The sequence below is a fragment of the Bombina bombina genome, chromosome 2, assembly GCF_027579735.1.
Source record: "Bombina bombina isolate aBomBom1 chromosome 2, aBomBom1.pri, whole genome shotgun sequence".
Classification (NCBI taxonomy): Eukaryota; Metazoa; Chordata; class Amphibia; order Anura; family Bombinatoridae; genus Bombina; species Bombina bombina.
The window spans coordinates 1403134060-1403155210 of record NC_069500.1 but is presented as its reverse complement, the minus strand read 5'-3'; the positions used below and the strand labels follow the sequence as shown (position 1 = coordinate 1403155210).

At 39.7% G+C, this 21151-nt stretch overlaps 1 protein-coding gene across 1 annotated transcript in view; it reads left to right on the top strand.

Annotated features, from left to right (window-relative positions):
* ATP6V1B1 (ATPase H+ transporting V1 subunit B1) overlaps positions 1 to 21151 on the top strand; it is a 175570-nt gene that overhangs the window by 48804 nt on the left and 105615 nt on the right. Inside the window, exons 3-4 of the mRNA XM_053704334.1 lie at positions 6395 to 6493; positions 19742 to 19835. Of these exons, the coding sequence (XP_053560309.1) occupies positions 6395 to 6493; positions 19742 to 19835 (193 nt within the window). The remainder of the gene's footprint in view (positions 1 to 6394; positions 6494 to 19741; positions 19836 to 21151) is intronic.

Below are 21151 nucleotides of genomic sequence, written 5' to 3'. Positions count from 1 at the left end.
CGCTCCCCGACACCGCCGCCACTAACTAAACCTATTACCCCTAAACTGCTAGCCTTCCACATCACCCCTACAAAATAAACCTATTAACCCCTAAACCACCAGCCCCCCCCACATCGGCACTTATAAATTAAACTATTAACCCCTAAACCTATCACCCCCTAACTTTAAATTAAAATTACAATATCCCTATATTAAAATAAATAAAAACTTACCTGTGAAATTAAAAAAACTTAAGTTTAAACTAACAATTAACCTAACATAACTATTATACTAAAATTAAAATAACTACCAATTAAAAAAAGCTAAATTACACATTCAAAAAAAAAAAAAATATAACACTACTAAGACAATTTAAGTCTAAAATTGCAAAAAATAAAAAATACTAAATTACGAAAAATACAAATAATTGCACCTAATCTAATAGCCCTATCAAAATAAAACACCCCCTAGCCTACAATAAACTACCAATAGCCCTTAAAAGGGCTTTTTGTAGGGCATTGCCCTAAAGAAATCAGCTCTTTTACCTTGAAAAAAATACAAAGACCCCCTCAACAGTAAAACCCACCACCCAACCAATCCCCCAAAATTAAAAAACCTAACTCTAACAAAACCCTAAGCTACACATTGCCCTGAAATGGCATTTTATGGGCATTGCCCTTAAATGGGCATTCAGCTCTTTTACATTGTCCTGAAAAGACATTCAGCTCTTTTAAAAAAGCCCAAACCCTAATCAAAAAAAAAAAAAAAACATCCAAAAAAAGTAAAAAAAAACCTTACACTAACCCCTGAAGATCCACTCACAGTTTCTGAAGTCCGGATATCCATCCGCATCCAGGCGGCGAGAAGTCTTCCTCCAGGCGGCGAGAAGTCTTCATCCAGGCGGCATCTTCTATCTTCATCCAGGCGGCATCTTCTATCTTCATCCCAGCCCTCGTCTTATATGTTCATTCCGGCACGCGTCTTCTATCTTCATCCCGGCGGCGTCTTATATCTTCATCCCAGCGGTGCGGGCAGATCCATCCTTGAAGACATTCGGCGTGGAGTGTCCTCTTCATATGGTCTGATTTTAATAGCCAATAGAATTTCATTAGCTCTCATCCTATTGGCTGTTTTGAACAGCCAATAGGATTTCAGTAGCTCTCATCCTATTGGCTGATTTAAATTTCAGGAATCAAATCAGCCAATAGGAATTCAAGGGACGCCATTTTGAAAAGGCTCCCTTGCATTGAAGATCCAGTGTACCGCGGTGGCCTTATGAAAAGGACACTCCATGCCAAATGTCTTAAAGGTTGGATCTGCTCCGTGCCACCGGGATGAAAATAGAAGACGTCGCCGGGATGAAGATAGAAGATGCCACCTGGATGAAGATAGAAGATGCCGCCTGGATGAAGACTTCTCGCCGTCTGGATGAGGATGGATGTCCGGACTTCAGAAACTGTGAGTGGATCTTTGGGGGTTTGTGTTACGTTTATTAGGGCAATTAGATTAGGTGTAATGTTTTTTTTTTTATCATTTCATTTGCTATTTTTCGTAATTTAGTTTTTGTTATTTTTCGTAATTTAGGATTTTTTATTTTTTGTAATTTTAGACTTAAATTGTTTTAGTAGTGTTAGTTTTTTTAAATGTGTAATTTAGTTTTTTTAATTGGTAGTTATTTTAATTTTAGTATAATAGTTTAGTATAATAGTTATGTTAGGTTAATTGTTAGTTTAAACTTAGTTTTTTTAATTTTACAGGTAATTTTTAATTTATTTTGAGATAGGGATATTGTAATTTTAATATAAAGTTAGGGGGTTGTTAGGTTTAGGGGTTAATAGTTTAAGTTAGTTTTTTGCGATGTGGGAGGCCAGAGGTTTAGGGGTTAATAATTTTATTAGTGGCGGCGATGTCGGGAGTGGTGGGAATAGGGGTTAATAACTTTTATTAGTGGCGGCGATGTCGGGGGCGACAGATTAGGGGTAAATAATTTTATTTTGGTGTCGGTAATGTCGGGGGCAGCAGATTAGGGGTGTTTAGACTTGGGGTTTATGTTAGGGTGTTTTTTCCCAATAGACATCAATGGGGTTGCGTTACGGCGATCGTGATTCCGCACTTCAGGTGTTTTTTTCTAACACCTTCTCCCCATTGATGTCTATGGGGAAAGCGTGCACAAGCACGTCAAAGCAGCCCTTGGCTTTTGTGCGGTATGGAGCTTAACGCCACCATATTGCACGCACAAGGAGGCTTTTCAGAAACTTGTAATGGTAGCGCTATGGAGGGTGAAATAACGCAGCTTTCGTTGTGTTTGTTTCGCACCCCCTATAGCTCAAAACGCGTAATCTAGGTGTTTATTCTTTAATTTAAACAAAATTGTTCTGCAAAAATCATATATATTAGGGAAAAGGTAAAATGAATAAAAACTAGAAATCATAATAAGATTACACAGTACCTACAAAACCCAGTATGCAATTTATATTTCTAACACCAAATTCAATGCATATTGTTTTCCATATTGTATAATGAGTTTTCCCACCTCTGCTAGCGAGCTGAACAAGGGCGTTCCATGGGGAATAGATAAAATCTCTACAGGTCTGGTGAATTCTGTAAAACTTAAAATGGGAGCGTCAATTAATTAAAAAAAAATAAAAAAAAATCTCCCATTAAATAGCATATAAAATAAGTTAAAGACATTCAGCTAGATTACGAGTTTTGCATTATGAGTGAAAAAGCATAGTTATGCTTCATAACGCTGCTTTTTCCCTAACGCCGCTAGTCTTGCAGGTATAGGTACCTTTTTGGCCGTCACGCAACATCAGTACCGCACTTTTTAAAAAGTCCTATTTCAATGGGACTTCCATAGCGCCGGTATTACGAGTTTGCCTGGGAGGCCAAAAAGTGAGTGGTACACTCTATACTGACAAGATTACCTCTATCTAAAGTCAGTAGTTATGAGTTTTACGTTACAAAGCTGTAGCATAAAACTCATAACTAAAGTGTTAAAAAGTACACTAACACTCATAATTTTATTAACCCCTAATCTGCCTCTCCCAACATCGCCACCACTTAAAAAAATGTATTAACCCCTAAACCGCTGCCCTCCCGCATCCCAAACACTATTTAAAGATTATTAACCCCTAATCTGCCATCCGCCCACACTGCCACTAAACCGCAAGCCCCCCACAACGAAATATACTAAAATAAATCATTAACCCCTAAACCTCTGACCTTCTACATCACTAACTCTACATAAATATATTAAGCCCTAATCCTAACCCTAACGTAACCTTAACCCTTACTCTAACCCTAACCTTAACGTAACCCTAACCCTAACACCCCCTAACTTAAATATAATTAAAATAAATCTAAATAAACCTTACAATTATTACCTAAATAATTCCTATTTAAAACTAAATACTTACTTACCTGTAAAAATAAACCTATGCTAGTTACAATATAACTAATAGTTATATTGTAGCTACCTTAGGTTTTATTTTTATTTCACAGCTAAGTTTGTATTTATTTTAACTAGGTAGACTTGTTAGTAAATAGTTATTAACTATTTAATAACTACCTAGTTAAAATAAATACAAAGTTACCTGTAAAAATAAAACCTAACCTGCCTTACACTAAAAACTAACATTACAATAAAATAAAATAAATTAAATTATCAAAATACATTTTTCTAACTTACAAAAAAAATAAACACTAAATTACACAAAATAAAAAACCACATTATCAAAAATATAAACGAATTACTCCTAATCTAATAGCCCTATCAAAATAAAAAAGCCCCCCCAAAATAAAAAAACCCTAGCCTACACTAAACTGCCAATGGCCCTTAAAAGGGCCTTTCATAGGGCATTGCCCCAAAGAAATTAGCTCTTTTACCTGTAAAAAAAAATACAAACACCCCCCTTCAACAGTAAAACCCACCACCCAACCAACCAACCCCTCAAATAAAAACCCTATCTATAATAAACCTAAGCTATCCATTGCCCTGAAAAGGGCATTTAGCTCTTTTACATTGCCCAAACTCTAAGCTAAAAAAACAACAACCAAAAAACCCTTAAAAAACCTAACACTAACCTCCGAAGATCCACTTACAGTTATCGAAGTCCAGACATCCATCCACCTCCAGTGGGTGAAGTACTCATCCAAATGGAAAGAAGTCTTCATCCAGGAGGCCTCTTCGATCTTCATCCATCTAGCGAAGTCCTTATCCAAGCGAGAAGAAGTCTTCATCCATCCGGTGCGGAGCGGGTCCATCTTCAAGACATCCTGCGTGGAGCCAATTGGATTGAGCTCTCATTTTATTGGCTGTTCCAATCAGTCAATAGGATGAAAGCTCAATCCTATTGGCTGATTGCAACAGCCAATAGGATTTTTTCCCCTTTAATTCCTATTGGCTGATAGAAATCTTTCAAATCGAATAGGAATGTAAGGAACGCCATCTTGGATGACGTCACTTAAAGGGAACCTTCATTTTCCAGCGACGACCGTAAGAAGAGGATGCTCCGCGCCGGATGTCTTGAAGATGGACCCGCTCCGCACCGGATGGATGAAGATAGAAGATGCCGTCTGGATGAAGACTTCTTCTCACTTGGATGAGGACTTCACTGGGTGGATGAAGATCGAAGAGGCCTCCTGGATGAAGGTTTCTTTCTGCTTGGATGAGGACTTCGCCGGCTGGAGGAGGATGGATGTCCGTACTTTGATAACTGTAAGTGGATTGTCGTGGGTTAGTGTTAGGGTTTTTTTGGGTGTTTTTTTTTAGCTTAGGGTGCAATGCTTAGCTTAGGTTTATTATAGATAGGGTTTTTATTTGGGGGGGGTTGCTTGGTTGGGTGGTGGGTTTTACTGTTGGGGGGGGTGTTTATATATTTTTTTACAGGTAAAAGAGCTGATTTCTTTGGGGCAATGCCCGACAAAAGGCCCTTTTAAGGGCCATTGGCCGTTTAGTGTAGGCTAGGTTTTTTTTTTTTTTGGGGGGGGGGGCTATTAGATTAGAAGTAATTCGTTTTTATTTTTGATAATGTGCTTTTTTATTTTTTGTAATTTAGTGTTTATTTTTTTTGTAAGTTAGAAAATTGTATTTTGATAATTTAATTTAATTTATTTTATTTTATTGTAATGTTAATTTTTAGTGTGACAGGTTAGGTTTTATTTTACAGGTAACTTTGTATTTATTTTAACTAGGTAGTTATTACATAGTTAATAACTATTTACTAACTAGTCTACCTAGTTAAAATAAATACAAACTTAGCTGTGAAATAAAAATAAAACCTAGGATAGCTACAATATTAGTTATATTGTAGCTAGCTTAGGTTTATTTTTACAGGTGAGTATTTAGTTTTAAATAGGAATTATTTAGGTAATAATTGTAAGGTTTATTTAGATTTATTTTAATTATATTTAAGTTAGGGGGTTTTAGGGTTAGGGTTACGTTAGGGATCGGGTTAGACTTAGGGTTAGGGTTACGTTAGGGGTTAATATATTTAGTGTTAGTTAGTGTTTAGAGGTTAATAACTGTAATGTAGGTGGCGGCGATGTTAAGGGCAGCAGATTAGGGGTTAATAGCTGTATGTAGGTGGCGGCGATATCAGGAGCGGCAGATTAGGGGTTAATAGCTGTATGTAGGTGGCGGCGATATTTGGGGCGGCAGATTAGGGGTTAATAACTGTAATGTAGGTGGCGGGGAGATTATGGATGTTTAGACGTGGTTTTTATGTTAGGGTGTTAGGTTTAAACGTAACTTTTTCTTTCCCCATAGACATCAATGGGGCTGCGTTATGGAGCTTTTGTTTCTGCGATCGCAGGTGTTCTTTTTTGCCGGCTCTCCCCATTGATGTCTATGGGGAAATCGTGTATGTGCAAGTCAAAGCAGCGCTTGTATTTCGGTGCGGTATGGAGCTCAAAGCCACCATATCGCCCGCACAAGACTGCTTTTGTAAAACTCGTAATAGCAGCGCTATAGGGAGGTGAAATAACGCCGCTTTTGTGGCGGTCGTTAATTTCCCTATAGCGCTGAATACTCGTAATCTATCTGATTTGGATTTAAACTAAAATTTGCAGGAAATGCATGCTGCATACAGAGGTATTCATTCTCAGCTGGTGTAAAATTACAGCTATAATGCTGGATAAACAGTAAGAAAATGCCATCAAGAAAATGGTGATTTATGTAGAAACAAATTTTATAATTAGAAATTGAAGAGCAACTTTTCAAAAATATGTTATGTAAAATGTCCCTTTATACAAACAATCACTGATGGATGTTGAGCGTAGTTGGAAGAATCATTATTATTTACAATTAGTGGAGGATAATGAGTGTCTGGGATTAATAAAAACCTGGGTCTATATCATAACAGAACTAACCAGTAAATTACAGTTTGTGTAAATCTCTCATTTCACTTTCCAGTTTGCCCAGTACGCTGAGATTGTGAACTTCACGCTCCCAGATGGCACCATCAGAAGCGGCCAAGTGCTGGAGGTATCTGGTACCAAAGCGATTGTGCAGGTGAGATTGGCTCTCGGTTTCTTGTTTACTCCCTTTACTGCCTGACTGTCCTGTTTACTCCCTTTACTAACTGACTGTACTGTTTACTCCCTTTACTAACTGACTGTCCTGTTTACTCCCTTTACTATCTGACTGTCATGTTTACTCCCTTTACTGCCTGACTGTCCTGTTTACTCCCTTTACTATCTGACTGTCCTGTTTACTCCCTTTACTGCCTGACTGTCCTGTTTACTCCCTTTACTGCCTGACTGTCCTGTTTACTCCCTTTACTATCTGACTGTCATGTTTACTCCCTTTACTTACTGACTGTCCTGTTTACTCCCTTTACTGCCTGACTGTCCTGTTTACTCACTTTACTTACTGACTGTCCTGTTTACTCCCTTTACTGCCTGACTGTCCTGTTTACTCCCTTTACTAACTGACTGTCCTGTTTACTCCCTTTACTATCTGACTGTCATGTTTATTTCCTTTACTACCTCCCCAACTGTCCTGTTTACTCCCTTTACTACCTGACAGTCCTGTTTATTTATGTTACTACCTGACTGTCCTGTTTATTTCCGTTACTACCTGACTGTCATGTTTATTTCCTTTACTACCTCCCCAACTGTCCTGTTTACTCCCTTTACTACCTGACAGTCCTGTTTATTTATGTTACTACCTGACTGTCCTGTTTATTTCCGTTACTACCTGACTGTCCTGTTTATTCTCTTTACTACCTCCCTTACGTTCCTGTTTATTCTCTTTACTACCTACATAACTGTCCTGTTTATTCTCTTTACTACTTACATAACTGTCCTGTTTATTCTCTTTACTACCTACATAACTGTCCTGTTTATTCCCTTTACTACCTCCCCAACTGTCCTGTTTACTCTCTTTACTACCTGACTGTCCTGTTTACTCCCTTTACTATCTGACTGTCCTGTTTACTCCCTTTACTGCCTGACTGTCCTGTTTACTCCCTTTACTATCTGACTGTCATGTTTACTCCCTTTACTATCTGACTGTCCTGTTTACTCCCTTTACTATCTGACTGTCATGTTTACTCCCTTTACTGCCTGACTGTCCTATTTACTCCCTTTACTATCTGACTGTCCTGTTTAGTCCCTTTACTGCCTGACTGTCCTGTTTACTCCCTTTACTGCCTGACTGTCCTGTTTACTCCCTTTACTATCTGACTGTCATGTTTACTCCCTTTACTATCTGACTGTCCTGTTTACTCCCTTTACTTACTGACTGTCCTGTTTACTCCCTTTACTGCCTGACTGTCCTGTTTACTCACTTTACTTACTGACTGTCCTGTTTACTCCCTTTACTGCCTGACTGTCCTGTTTACTCCCTTTACTAACTGACTGTCCTGTTTACTCCCTTTACTATCTGACTGTCATGTTTATTTCCTTTACTACCTCCCCAACTGTCCTGTTTACTCCCTTTACTACCTGACAGTCCTGTTTATTTATGTTACTACCTGACTGTCCTGTTTATTTCCGTTACTACCTGACTGTCATGTTTATTTCCTTTACTACCTCCCCAACTGTCCTGTTTACTCCCTTTACTACCTGACAGTCCTGTTTATTTATGTTACTACCTGACTGTCCTGTTTATTTCCGTTACTACCTGACTGTCCTGTTTATTCTCTTTACTACCTCCCTTACGTTCCTGTTTATTCTCTTTACTACCTACATAACTGTCCTGTTTATTCTCTTTACTACTTACATAACTGTCCTGTTTATTCTCTTTACTACCTACATAACTGTCCTGTTTATTCCCTTTACTACCTCCCCAACTGTCCTGTTTACTCTCTTTACTACCTGACTGTCCTGTTTACTTCCTTTACTACCTGACTGTCCTGTTTATTCCTTTACTACCTGCCTAAATGTCCTGTTTATTTTCTTTACTACCTCCCCAACTGTCCTGTTTATTCCTTTATTACCTCCCTAACTGTCCTGTTTATTCTACTTACTACATGACTCTCCTGTTTATTTTATTTGTTGTCTCCCTAACTGTTCTGTTTATTCCCTTTACTACCTTTATAAATGTTCCTGTTTATTCTCTTTACTACCTACCTTATTGTCCTGTTTATTCCCTTAACTACCTAGCTAACTGTCCTGTTTATTCATTTACTACCTGCCTGTCCTGTTTATTCATTTACTACCTCCCTAACTGTCCTGTTTATTCCTTTACTACCTACCTAACTATCCTGTTTATTCCTTTACTCTAACTGTCCTGTTTATTCTTTTACTACCTAACTGTCCTGTTTATTACTTTACTACCTACCTAACTGTCCTGATTATTGTCTTTACTACCTCCCTAACTGTCCTGTTTATTCCCTTTACTACCTACCTAACTGTCCTGTTTATTCCTTTACTTCCTTCCTTACTGTCCTGTTTATTCATTTACTACCCACCTAACTGTCCTGTTTATTCTTTTACTACCTCCCTAAACTGTCCTGTTTATTCTTTTACTACCTCCCTAAACTGTCCTGTTTATTCCTTTACTACCTAACTGTCCTGTTTAGTCCTTTACTACCTAAGTGTCCTGTTTATTCCATTGACTAGCTAGCTACCCTAGTTTATTCCATGTACTACCTAACTGTCCTGTTTATTCCATTGACTATCTAGCTGCACTAGTTTATTCCATGTACTACCTAACTGTCCTGTTTATTCCATTGACTATTAAGCTGCCCTAGTTTATTCCATGTACTACCTAACTGTCCTGTTTATTCCATTGACTATCTAGCTTCCCTAGTTTATTCCATGTACTACCTAACTGTCCTGTTTATTCCATTGACTATCTAGCTTCCCTAAGTAGACCCAGGAGCAGCAATGCACTAGAGTGAGCTAGCTGAAAACATCTGATGAGTCAACGACAATCAGCCACCAAACACCAACTAGCTCCAGTAGTGCATTGTTGCCCCCTGAGCATATCTAGGTATGCTTTTCAACAAAGGATAGCAAGTGAACAAAGTATATTTGTTAACAGAACTAAATTGGAAATTTCAAAATGCCATGCTCTATCTGAGTCATATTTAATTTTGACTTTACTGTTCCTTTAATCCAATTCCTTGATTGGTTTTTCTCCCTGGCCTCTCTGCCTCCCCAGTACCCGGCCTGCACATCTAAGACCTCCATGGTTCCCAGCCGGTGCTATTGCTGAGGTAGCCTCCGGAGGTTACCTGTACAGGACCCCTGCTGGCCGGCAGCCAGACTTTACTTGTTTAATTCCACTGAGACCTCTCCAAGGCCCTAGTAATCCCATTAGATAGTCAGCCTGCGAGCCGAGCCAAGCAGCTTATTGCCGGCTCTTAGTCACACCCAGGCACGGCCGTCTGCAGAAGCGCAACACTACGGTCTCTGTGTTAGCACATTCCTCAGGCAGCCACTGACCACACAGATCTAATCAGAGCAATGGACAGAGGACTAGGTTATTATACTAATGATGACAAACATTAGAGCAATTAACCCTAGTGTTCTTCTAATTCTTCCCTGCTGAGGATATAGCCCCAGTGCACATGTATGCTGAATTTTTCCATCAATGAGTTAAAACCCTGAGAAACAAAAATAATTTTGTTTTAAGGATGCCAAAGACCCTATAGCCCCAATTAGATTATATGTCCTTGTTTATAACTATACAAAGATATCTTGTTAAACTAATGTACCTATATACAGTATATCTGTATATATACACTGGTAACTGTGTGTGTGTGTGTGTGTGTGTGTGCACATGCTAATCTGTGAGCATGTGCCTGTATCTGTGTGTGTCTGCATGATTGTATGTGTGTACATTTGTATAATTGTATGAGCTGCTCTGTGTGTACGGACATTTCTTTGTATGTGTGTGTGTGAGTGTGCATGTGCACATGTCTGTATGTGTGTACTTGTGCCATTCTTTGTGAGTGTGTACGCACATGTGTTTGTGTGTCATTTTTTCTGAATATGCATTTGTGTGTATGTGTGTACATGTGTATATGTGTGTGTGCACATGTCTGTGTGTACCACTCAGTGTGTATGCCAAATTCTGTGTGTGTCTGTGTGTGCACATATCTGTGTGTGCCATTATGTGTATTTGTGTGTGTGTGTGCAGATGTCTGTGTGTGCCACTCTGTGTGTATGTGCACTTCTGTGTATATGTGTGTGTGCATGTCTGTCTTTGCCACTCTGTGTGTATGTGCACTTCTGTGTATATCTCTGTGTGTGCGCGCACATGTCTGTGTGTGCCACTCTGTGTGTATGCACACTTCTGTGTGTATATGTGTGTGTGTACATGTCTGTGTGTGCCACTCTGTGTGTATGTGCACTTATGTGTGTGTGCACATGTCTGCGTGTGCCATTCTGTGTGTATGCACACTTCTTTGTGTATGTGTCTGTGTGTGCGCACCTGTCTGTGTGTGCCATTCTGTGTTTTTTGTGCACTTCTGTGTATATGTGGGTCACTCTGTGTGTATGCATACTTCTGTGTATGTGTGTGTGTGCACATGTCTGTGTTTGCCACTCTGTGTTAATGTGCACTTCTGTGTATATGTGTGTGTGAGCACATGTCTGTGTGTGCCACTCTGTGTGTATGAACACTTCTGTGTATGTGTGTGTGCACATGTCTGTGTGTGCCACTCTGTGTGTATGTGCACTTCTGTGTGTATGTGTGTGTGTTCACGTCTGTTTGTGCAATTCTGTGTGTATGTGTACTTCTGTGTGCATGTGTGTGTGTGTGTGTGCACGTCTGTGTGTGCCACTCTGTGTGTATGCGCACTCTGTGTGTATGTGTTTGTGCACATGTCTGTGTGTGTCATTCTATGTATATTCACACTTCTGTGTGTATGTGTGTGTGTGCACATGTCGGTGTGTATGTGCACTTCTGTGTGTATGTGTGTGTGTGTGTGCACATGTCTGTGTGTGTCATTCTGTGTATATGCATACTTCTGTGTGTATGTGTGTGTGTGCACGTGTCTGTGTGTGCCACTCTGTGTGTGTATGTGCACTTCTGTGTGTATATGCGTGTGTGCAGATGTCTGTGTGTGCCACTCTGTGTGTATGTGCACTTCTGTGTGTATATGTGTGTGCAGATGTCTGAGTGTATGTGCAGTTCTGTGTGTACTGTGTATGTGTGTGTGCACATGTCTGTGTGTGCCACTTTGTGTGTAGGTGCACTTCTGTGTATATGTGTGTGTGCACATGTCTGTGTGTGCCACTCTGTCTGTATGTGCACTTCTGTGTAAATGTGTGTGTGCACATGTCTGTGTGTGCCACTCTGTCTGTATGTGCACTTCTGTGTGTACATGTCTGTGTGTGCCACTCTGTATGTGCACTTCTGTGTGTGTGTGTGCACATGTCTCTGTGTGCCCCTCTGTCTGTATGTGCACTTCTGTGTGTGTGTGTGCACATGTCTGTGTGTGCCCCTCTGTGTGTATGTGCACTTCTATGTGTATATGTGTGTGTGCAGATGTCTGTGTGCGCCACTCTGTGTGTATGTGCAGTTATCTGTTTATATGTGTGTGTGTGCACATGTCTGTGAGTGCCACTCTGTGTGTATGTGCACTTCTGTGTGTATGTGTGTGTGCACATGTCTGTGTGTGCCATTCTGTGTGTATGCGCACTTCTGTGTATTTGTGTATGTGTGTGTGCAGATGTCTGTGTGTGCCACACTGTGTGTATGTGCAGTTCTGTGTGTATATGTGTGTGTGCACATGTCTGTGTGTGCCACTCTGTGTGTATGCACACTTCTGTGTATATATGTGTGTGTGTGCAGATGTCTGTGTGCCACTCTGAGTGTATGCGCACTTCTGTGTATATGTGTGTGTATTAGGGATGGGTGAATGTGTTTATATCCGAATTCGAATGTTAGAACAAATGTTATTGTAGAAATTCGATTTACATAATAGAATGTTGATAAGAACGAATATTCTTAAAAATTCGATTTTCGAATGTTATTTACAGTTTTCGAATGTCACATTCAAATTCGAATGTCAAATTCGAATTCGAATGTCACATTCGAATTTGAATCTTACATTCGAATATCGCATTCAAATTTGAATATTACATTTATTAAACACAGTTTTAGACTAGAAATACTATTTCAAATTTGAATGTCACATTCGAATTCGAATGTCACATTCGAATTTGAATATTACATTTCCAAATTGAATGAAAACATAGCTAAACATTCTATTATTCTAACGAATATTTTCGAATTTTATTGAAAAATTTGAAAACAAAAATTTGAAAATAGAATGTTAGAATGTTATATAAACATTCAAAATTTGATTCGAATGAACGAATGTATCAAAATTTGTTTTAAATTTCGAATTTTTAGAAACATTCGCCCATCCCTAGGGCTCTATTTATCAAGGTCTGGTGGACCTGATCCGACACTGCGGATCAGGTCCGCCAGACCTCGCTGAATATGGCGAGCAATACGCTCGCCGTATTCAGCATTGCACTAGCAGCTCACAAGAGCTGCTGGTGCAACGCCGCCCCCTGCAGACTCGCGGACAATCGGCCGCCAGCAGGGAGGTTCAATGATTTCCGGCGATGTGTGTACGCCTGCTCAGAGCAGGCGGACAGGTTATGGAGCAGCGGTCTTTGTGACCGCTGCTTCATAACTGCTGTTTCTGGCGAGCATGCAGGTTCGCCAGAAACACGGGGCATCAAGCTCCATACGGAGCTTGATAAATATGCCCCCTAGTGTGTATGTGTGTGCGGATGTCTGTTTGTGCCACTCTTTGTGTATGCACACTTCTGTGTATATGTGTATATGTGTGTATGTGTGTGCACATGTCTGTGTGTGCCACTCTGTGTGTATGCACAGTTCTGTGTATATGTGTGTGCACATGTCTGTGTGTACAACTCTTTGTGTATGCACACTTCTGTGTATATGTGTATATGTATGTATGTATGTGTGTGCATATGTCTGTGTGTGCCACTCGGTGTGTATGCACACTTTTGTGTATATGTGTGTGCAAATGTCTGTGTGTGCCACTCGGTGTGTATGCACACTTCTGTGTATATGTGTGTGTGGTACTCTGTGTGTATGTGCACTTTTGTGTATATGTGTGTGCACATGTCTGTGTGTACCACTCTGTGTATATGTGTGTGTGCAAATGTATGTGTGTGCCACTCAGTGTGTATGCGCACTTTTGTGTATATGTGTGTGCACATGTCTGTGTGTACCACTCTGTGTGTATATGTGTGTGCGCACATATCTGTGTGTGCCACTCTGTGTGTATGCGCACTTTTGTGTATATGTGTGTGAACGTCTGTGTGTGACACTCTGTGTGTATGTGCACTTCTGTGTATATGTGTGTGTGCACATGTCTGTGTGTGCAACTCTGTGTACAATTCTGTGCGTGTCTGTGTGTGCACATGTCTGTGTGTGCCACTCTGTCTGTATGTGCACTTCTGTGTGTGCACATGTCTGTGTATGTCATTCTGTCTGTATGTGCACTTCTGTGTGTGTGTGCACATGTCTGTGTGTGCCCCTCTGTGTGTATGTGCACTGCTGTGTGTATATGTGTGTGTGCAGATGTCTGTGTGTGCCACTCTGTGTGTATGTGCAGTTCTGTGTTTATATGTGTGTGTGTGTGTGTGTGTGTGTGTGTGCACATGTCTGTGAGTGCCATTCTGTGTGTATGCACACTTCTGTGTATATGTGTATGTGTGTGTGCAGATGTCTGTGTGTGCCACACTGTGTGCATGTGCAGTTCTGTGTGTGTGCACATGTCTGTGTGTGCCATTATGTGTGTACTTCTGTGTATATGTGTATGTGTGTGTGCAGATGTCTGTGTGTGCCACACTATGTGTATGTGCAGTTCTGTGTGTATATGTGTGTGTGCACATGTCTGTGTGTGCCACTCTGTGTGTATGCGCACTTCTGTGTATATATGTGTGTGTGTGCAGCTGTCTGTGTGCCACTCTGCGTGTATGCGCACTTCTCTGTATATGTGTGTGTATGTGTGTGCAGATGTCTGTTTGTGCCACTCTTTGTGTATGCACACTTCTGTGTATATGTGTGTATGTGTGTGCACATGTCTGTGTGTGCCACTCTGTGTGTATGCACACTTCTGTGTATATGTATGTGCAAATGTCTGTGTGTGCCACTTTGTGTGTATGCGCATTTCTGTGTATATGTGTGTGAACGTCTGTGTGTGCCACTCTGTGTGTATGTGCACTTCTGTGTATATGTGTGTGTGAAGATGTCTGTGTGTGCCACTCTGCGTGTAAGTGCAGTTCTGTGTGTGCACATGTCTGTGTATGTCATTCTGTCTGTATGTGCACTTCTGTGTGTGTATGTGTGTGTGTGTGCACATGTCTGTGTGTGCCCCTCTGTGTGTATGTGCACTTCTGTGTGTATATGTGTGTGTGCAGATGTCTGTGTGTGCCACTCTGTGTGTATGTGCAGTTCTGTGTGTATATGTGTGTGTGCACATGTCTGTGTGTGCCACTCTGTGTGTATGCGCACTTCTGTGTATATATGTGTGTGTGTGTGTGCAGCTGTCTGTGTGCCACTCTGCATGTATGCGCACTTCTCTGTATATGTGTGTGTATGTGTGTGCAGATGTCTGTTTGTGCCACTCTTTGTGTATGCACACTTCTGTGTATATGTGTGTATGTGTGTGCACATGTCTGTGTGTGCCACTCTGTGTGTATGCACACTTCTGTGTATATGTATATGCAAATGTCTGTGTGTGCCACTTTGTGTGTATGCGCATTTCTGTGTATATGTGTGTGAACGTCTGTGTGTGCCACTCTGTGTGTATGCACACATCTGTGTATATGTGTGTGTGTCTGTGCACATGCTGTGTGTGCCACTTTGTGCGTATGTGCACTTCTGTGTATATGTGTGTGTGTGAAGATGTCTGTGTGTGCCACTCTGTGTGTAAGTGCAGTTCTGTGTGTATATGTGTGTGTGCACATGTATGTGTGTGCCACTCTGTGTGTATGCGCACTTCTGTGTATATGTGTATATTTATGTATGTGTGTGCACATGTCTGTGTGTGCCACTCGATGTGTATGTGCACTTCTGTGTATATGTGTGTGCAAATGTCTGTGTGTGCCACTTTGTGTGTATGCACACTTCTGTGTATATGTGTGTGTGTACATGTCTGTGTGTGGTACTCTGTGTGTATGTGCACTTCAGTGTATATGTGTGTGCACAAGTCTGTGTGTACCACTCTGTGTGTATATGTGTGTGCGCAAATGTATGTGTGTGCCACTCTGTGTGTATGCGCACGTCTTTGTATATGTGTGTGCCACTCTGTGTGTATGCGCACTTTTGTGTATATGTGTGTGTGCACATGTCTGTGTGTGCCACTGTGTGCATGCACAATTCTGTGTGTGTCTGTGTGTGCACATGTCTGTGTGTGCCACTCTGTGTGTATGTGCACTTCTGTGTATATGTGTGTGTGCACATGTCTGTGTGTGCCACTGTGTGCATGCACAATTCTGTGTGTGTCTGTGTGTGCACATGTCTGTGTGTGCCACTCTGTATGTATGTACACTTTGTGCGAGCGGTTAGGTGTTTTTGTTAATACTTTGTGTGGGCGGTTAGGTGTTTTTGTTAATACTTTGTGTGGGCGGTTAGGTGTTTTTGTTAATACTTTGTGCGGGCGGTTAGGTGTTTTTGTTAATACTTTGTGCAGGCGGTTAGGTGTTTTTGTTAATACTTTGTGCAGGCGGTTAGGCGTTTTTGTTAATACTTTGTGTGGGTGGTTAGGTGTTTTTGTTAATACTTTGTGCAGGCGGTTAGGTGTTTTTGTTAATACTTTGTGCTGGCGGTTAGGTATTTTTGTTAATACTTTGTGCGGGCGGTTAGGTGTTTTTGTTAATACTTTGTGCGGGCGGTTAGGTATTTTTGTTAATACATTGTGCGGGCGGTTAGGTGTTTTTGTTAATACTTTGTGCGGGCGGTTAGGTGTTTTTGTTAATACTTTGTGTGGGTGGTTAGATGTTTTTGTTAATACTTTGTGCAGGCGGTTAGGTGTTTTTGTTAATACTTTGTGCAGGCGGTTAGGTGTTTTTATTAATACTTTGTGTGGGTGGTTAGGTGTTTTTGTTAATACTTTGTGCAGGCGGTTAGGTGTTTTTGTTAATACTTTGTGCAGGCGGTTAGGTGTTTTTGTTAATACTTTGTGCTGGCGGTTAGGTATTTTTGTTAATACTTTGTGCGGGTGGTTAGGTGTTTTTGTTAATACTTTGTGCGGGCGGTTAGGTATTTTTGTTAATACTTTGTGCAGGCGGTTAGGTGTTTTTGTTAATACTTTGTGCGGGCGGTTAGGTGTGTTTGTTAATACTTTGTGTGGGCGGTTAGGTGTTTTTGTTAATACTTTGTGCGGGCGGTTAGGTGTTTGTTATTTGTTAATACTTTGTGCGGGCGGTTAGGTGTTTGTTATCTGTTAATACTTTGTGCGGGCGGTTAGGTGTTTTTGTTAATACTTTGTGCGGGCGGTTAGGTGTTTGTTATTTGTTAATACTTTGTGCGGGCGGTTAGGTGTTTGTTATTTGTTAATACTTTGTGCGGGCGGTTAGGTGTTTGTTATTTGTTAATACTTTGTGCAGGCGGTTAGGTGTTTTTGTTAATACTTTGTGTGGGCGGTTAGGTGTTTTTGTTAATACTTTGTGTGGGCGGTTAGGTGTTTTTGTTAATACTTTGTGCGGGCGGTTAGGTGTTTTTGTTAATACTTTGTGTGGGCGGTTAGGTGTTTTTGTTAATACTTTGTGCGGGCGGTTAGGTGTTTGTTATTTGTTAATACTTTGTGCGGGCGGTTAGGTGTTTGTTATCTGTTAATACTTTGTGCGGGCGGTTAGGTGTTTGTCATTTGTTAATACTTTGTGCGGGCGGTTAGGTGTTTGTTATTTGTTAATACTTTGTGCGGGCGGTTAGGTGTTTGTCATTTGTTAATACTTTGTGCGGGCGGTTAGGTGTTTGTTATTTGTTAATACTTTGTGCGGGCGGTTAGGTGTTTCTTATTTGTTAATACTTTGTGCAGGCGGTTAGGTGTTTCTTATTTGTTAATACTTTGTGCGGGCGGTTAGGTGTTTGTTATTTGTTAATACTTTGTGCAGGCGGTTAGGTGTTTTTGTTAATACTTTGTGCAGGCGGTTAGGTGTTTTTGTTAATACTTTGTGCGGGCGGTTAGGTGTTTCTGTTAATACTTTGTGCGGGCGGTTAGGTGTTTTTGTTAATACTTTGTGCGGGCGGTTAGGTGTTTGTTATTTGTTAATACTTTGTGAGGGCGGTTAGGTGTTTTTGTTAATACTTTGTGCGGGCGGTTAGGTGTTTTTGTTAATACTTTGTGCGGCGGTTAGGTGTTTTTGTTAATACTTTGTGCGGGCGGTTAGGTGTTTGTTATTTGTTAATACTTCGTGCGGGCAGTTTTTTAATACTTTGTGCGGGCGGTTAGGTGTTTGTTATTTGTTAATACTTTGTGCGGGCGGTTAGGTGTTTTGTTAATACTTTGTGCGGACGGTTAGGTGTTTTTGTTAATACTTTGTGCTGGCGGTTAGGTGTTTGTTATTTGTTAATACTTTGTGCGGGCAGTTTGTTAATACTTTGTGCGGGCGGTTAGGTGTTTGGTATTTGTTAATACTTTGTGCAACCAGTTTGTTAATACTTAGTGCAACCAGTTTGTTAATACTTTGAGCGGGCGGTTTGTTAATATTTTGTGCGGGCGGTTTGTTAATACTTTGTGCGGGCGGTTTGTTAATACTTTGTGCGGGTGGTTTGTTAATACTTTGTGCGGCCGGTTTGTTAATACTTTGTGCGGGCGATGCCGCATATGTAATCTCGCCCCAGGTGGATTCGTTTGGCTGCGAGCACAGACGCTATTCTTTTGGCTGCGGGTGCAACTGACGACGGCAAATGCAATTATAGTTTTGATCTTAATAATAATAACATTTTAAAAACATTACTGTACTACTCTACAGTGTCAGTTTAAAAGCACAGTCTAATAAAATTAAACTTTTATGATTCAGATAGGGCAATTTTAAACATCTTTTCAATTAACAATTATCATCAAATTTGCTTTGTTCTCTTGGTATTCTTTGTTGACAGCTAAACCTAAGTAGCCTCATATGCTAGTTTCTAACCCCTCAGTGCATTTTGACAGTTTTCCCCAACTAGACAGTGCTAGTTCATGTGTGCCATATAGATAACATTGTTCTCACTTCTGAGGAGTTATTTATGAGTCAGCACTGATTGGCTAAAATTTAAATCTGTCAAAAGAACTGCAATAAGGGGGCAGCCCGAGGAGGCTTAAATACAAGATAATCACAGAGGTTAAAAGTGTATTAATGTAACTGTGTTGGCTATGCAAAACTCTGGAATGGGTTATAAAGGGATTATCTATCTAAATTCTGGAGTAGATTGTCCCTTTAAGATAATTTGTCCTGCTTGAAAGATTTGAAGTCAGTCCCATTAAAAAAAAAAAGTGAAAAATATTCCAACCAATCACATTGCAGGCTAGTAAAATGAATTTAAAAATCAGTTAAACTCAGATTCTTTCCAAGCTAGTTCCTGACAAACAAGTACAAATACCTGATACACGGCCTCACTTGACTTCAGTAGCCAGTGAGTGAATAGATCCCAAAGCTAAAAAAACTAACTAATTTGAGTATCTAATTAATCTGATGCCGCAGACACAATTGGTTCAGAGTTCACCAACTTGACTGCACTTAATACCACAAAATAAACCTTTTGCTTCCCAGCTTCAAATAATAGATTTGGAGATAGTAAGATACAAATATGCTCTATAGTAAGTTTCCCAATCCTCTGTATTTAACAATTGTTATTAAAAAGATTCTGATTTTGACATAGACCTGGGAATAGTTCAAGTAACTCTGTAGTGAGACAATTTTCCGAATGCCATTGCTATCCTCTTAATCATATTCACCGAGGAATAAAGAATTACTTAATAATTCAATTAACCATCTCAACAGCCTAATACAGGAGGTGGAGAGAATGTTCTTAGAGAATTACATGAATCATTAGTAAACCTAGGGGGATATGCACATATCTATAGATATTGTGATTAGAGTACAATATTAACCCTTTGCCTGCCAGAAGGAGCACCCTTGGTTACTTTGAGCATAAAAGCTTTGCAGATCAGCCTAAGGGTCTAATGTGTAAAGGAAAAGGACAGAATTCCAGCCCCCTCCTGTAAATCCCTGAACATTATCCTCTGCATTCATTTGGATCTGAGTTTCTCCTGCTCTAATCCTCACTAATTGCCAATAATTGGGTTCTTGCCCCGGATCTCTGCAGGTGTTTGAAGGCACATCTGGGATCGATGCCAAGAAAACAACCTGCGAGTTCACAGGGGACATCCTGAGGACACCTGTTTCTGAGGACATGCTGGGTACGTGCAATGCAAGGGGCAGAGGGCTCAAAATGACTGTTACATTAGTGACCAGCAAGGGGTTAATCTGACTGCAGGTAACTTGCTCTTAGGCTTAGACAACAAGTACATTTTTATTGGTAAGTACAGGGTTGTTTGTTAAATAGGGAAGGACAATGTCCCTCCCACTGTGCAGTATTTATGTATGGCTACCTCCTCTATCTATCTATCTATCTATCTATCTATCTATCTATCTATCTATCTATCTATCTCTATCTATCTATCTATCTATCTATCTATCATCTATCTATCTATCTATCTCCCTCTATCTATCTATCTATCTATCTATCTACTGTGTTACTGTGAATTTATAGCATGCACCCTGGCAGCTGTTTGAATATCATCTATCTATCTATCTATCTATCTATCTATTGATCTATCTATCTATCTATCTATCTATCTATCATCTATCTATCTATCATCTATCTATCTATCTATCTATCTATCTATCTATCTATCTATCATCTATCTATCTATCTATCTATCTATCTATCATCATCTGTCTATTTCTATCTATATATCTATCTCTCACTTTATCTATCTATCTATCTATCTATCTATCTATCTATCTATCATCTATCTATCTCCCTCAATCTATCTATCTATTTAGCTATCTATTTATCTATCTATCAATATATCTATGTATCATCTGTCTATCATCTATCTATCTATCTATCTATCTATCGCCCTCTATCTATCTATCTATTTATCTATCTATTTATCTATCTATCAATATATCTGTGTATCATCTGTCTATCTATCTCTCTATCTATCTATCATCTATCTATCTATCTATCTATCTATCTATCTATCAATCTATCTCTATCTATCATCATCAGTTTATCACTATCTATCATCTACCTATCAATCTTTCTTTCTATCTATCTATCTATCTATCTATCTACTGTGTTACTGTGAATTTATAGCATGCACCCTGGCAGCTGTTTGAATATCGTCTATCTATCTATCTATCTATCTATCTATCTATCTATCTATTTATCTCTCTCTCTCTCACTCTATCTATTTCTATCTCTCTATTTATCATCTGTCTATCTCTATCTATCTATCTATCTATCTATCTATCTATCTATCTATCTATCTATCTATCATCTATCTATCTATCCTCTGTCTATCTCTAGCTATCTATTTATCTATCAATCTGTCTCTATCTATCATCAGTTTATCACTATCTATCTATCTATCTATCTATCTATCTATCTATCATCTATCTAGTGAGATTGCATTCCTGCAGTTTGTTGATTTTATATATATATATA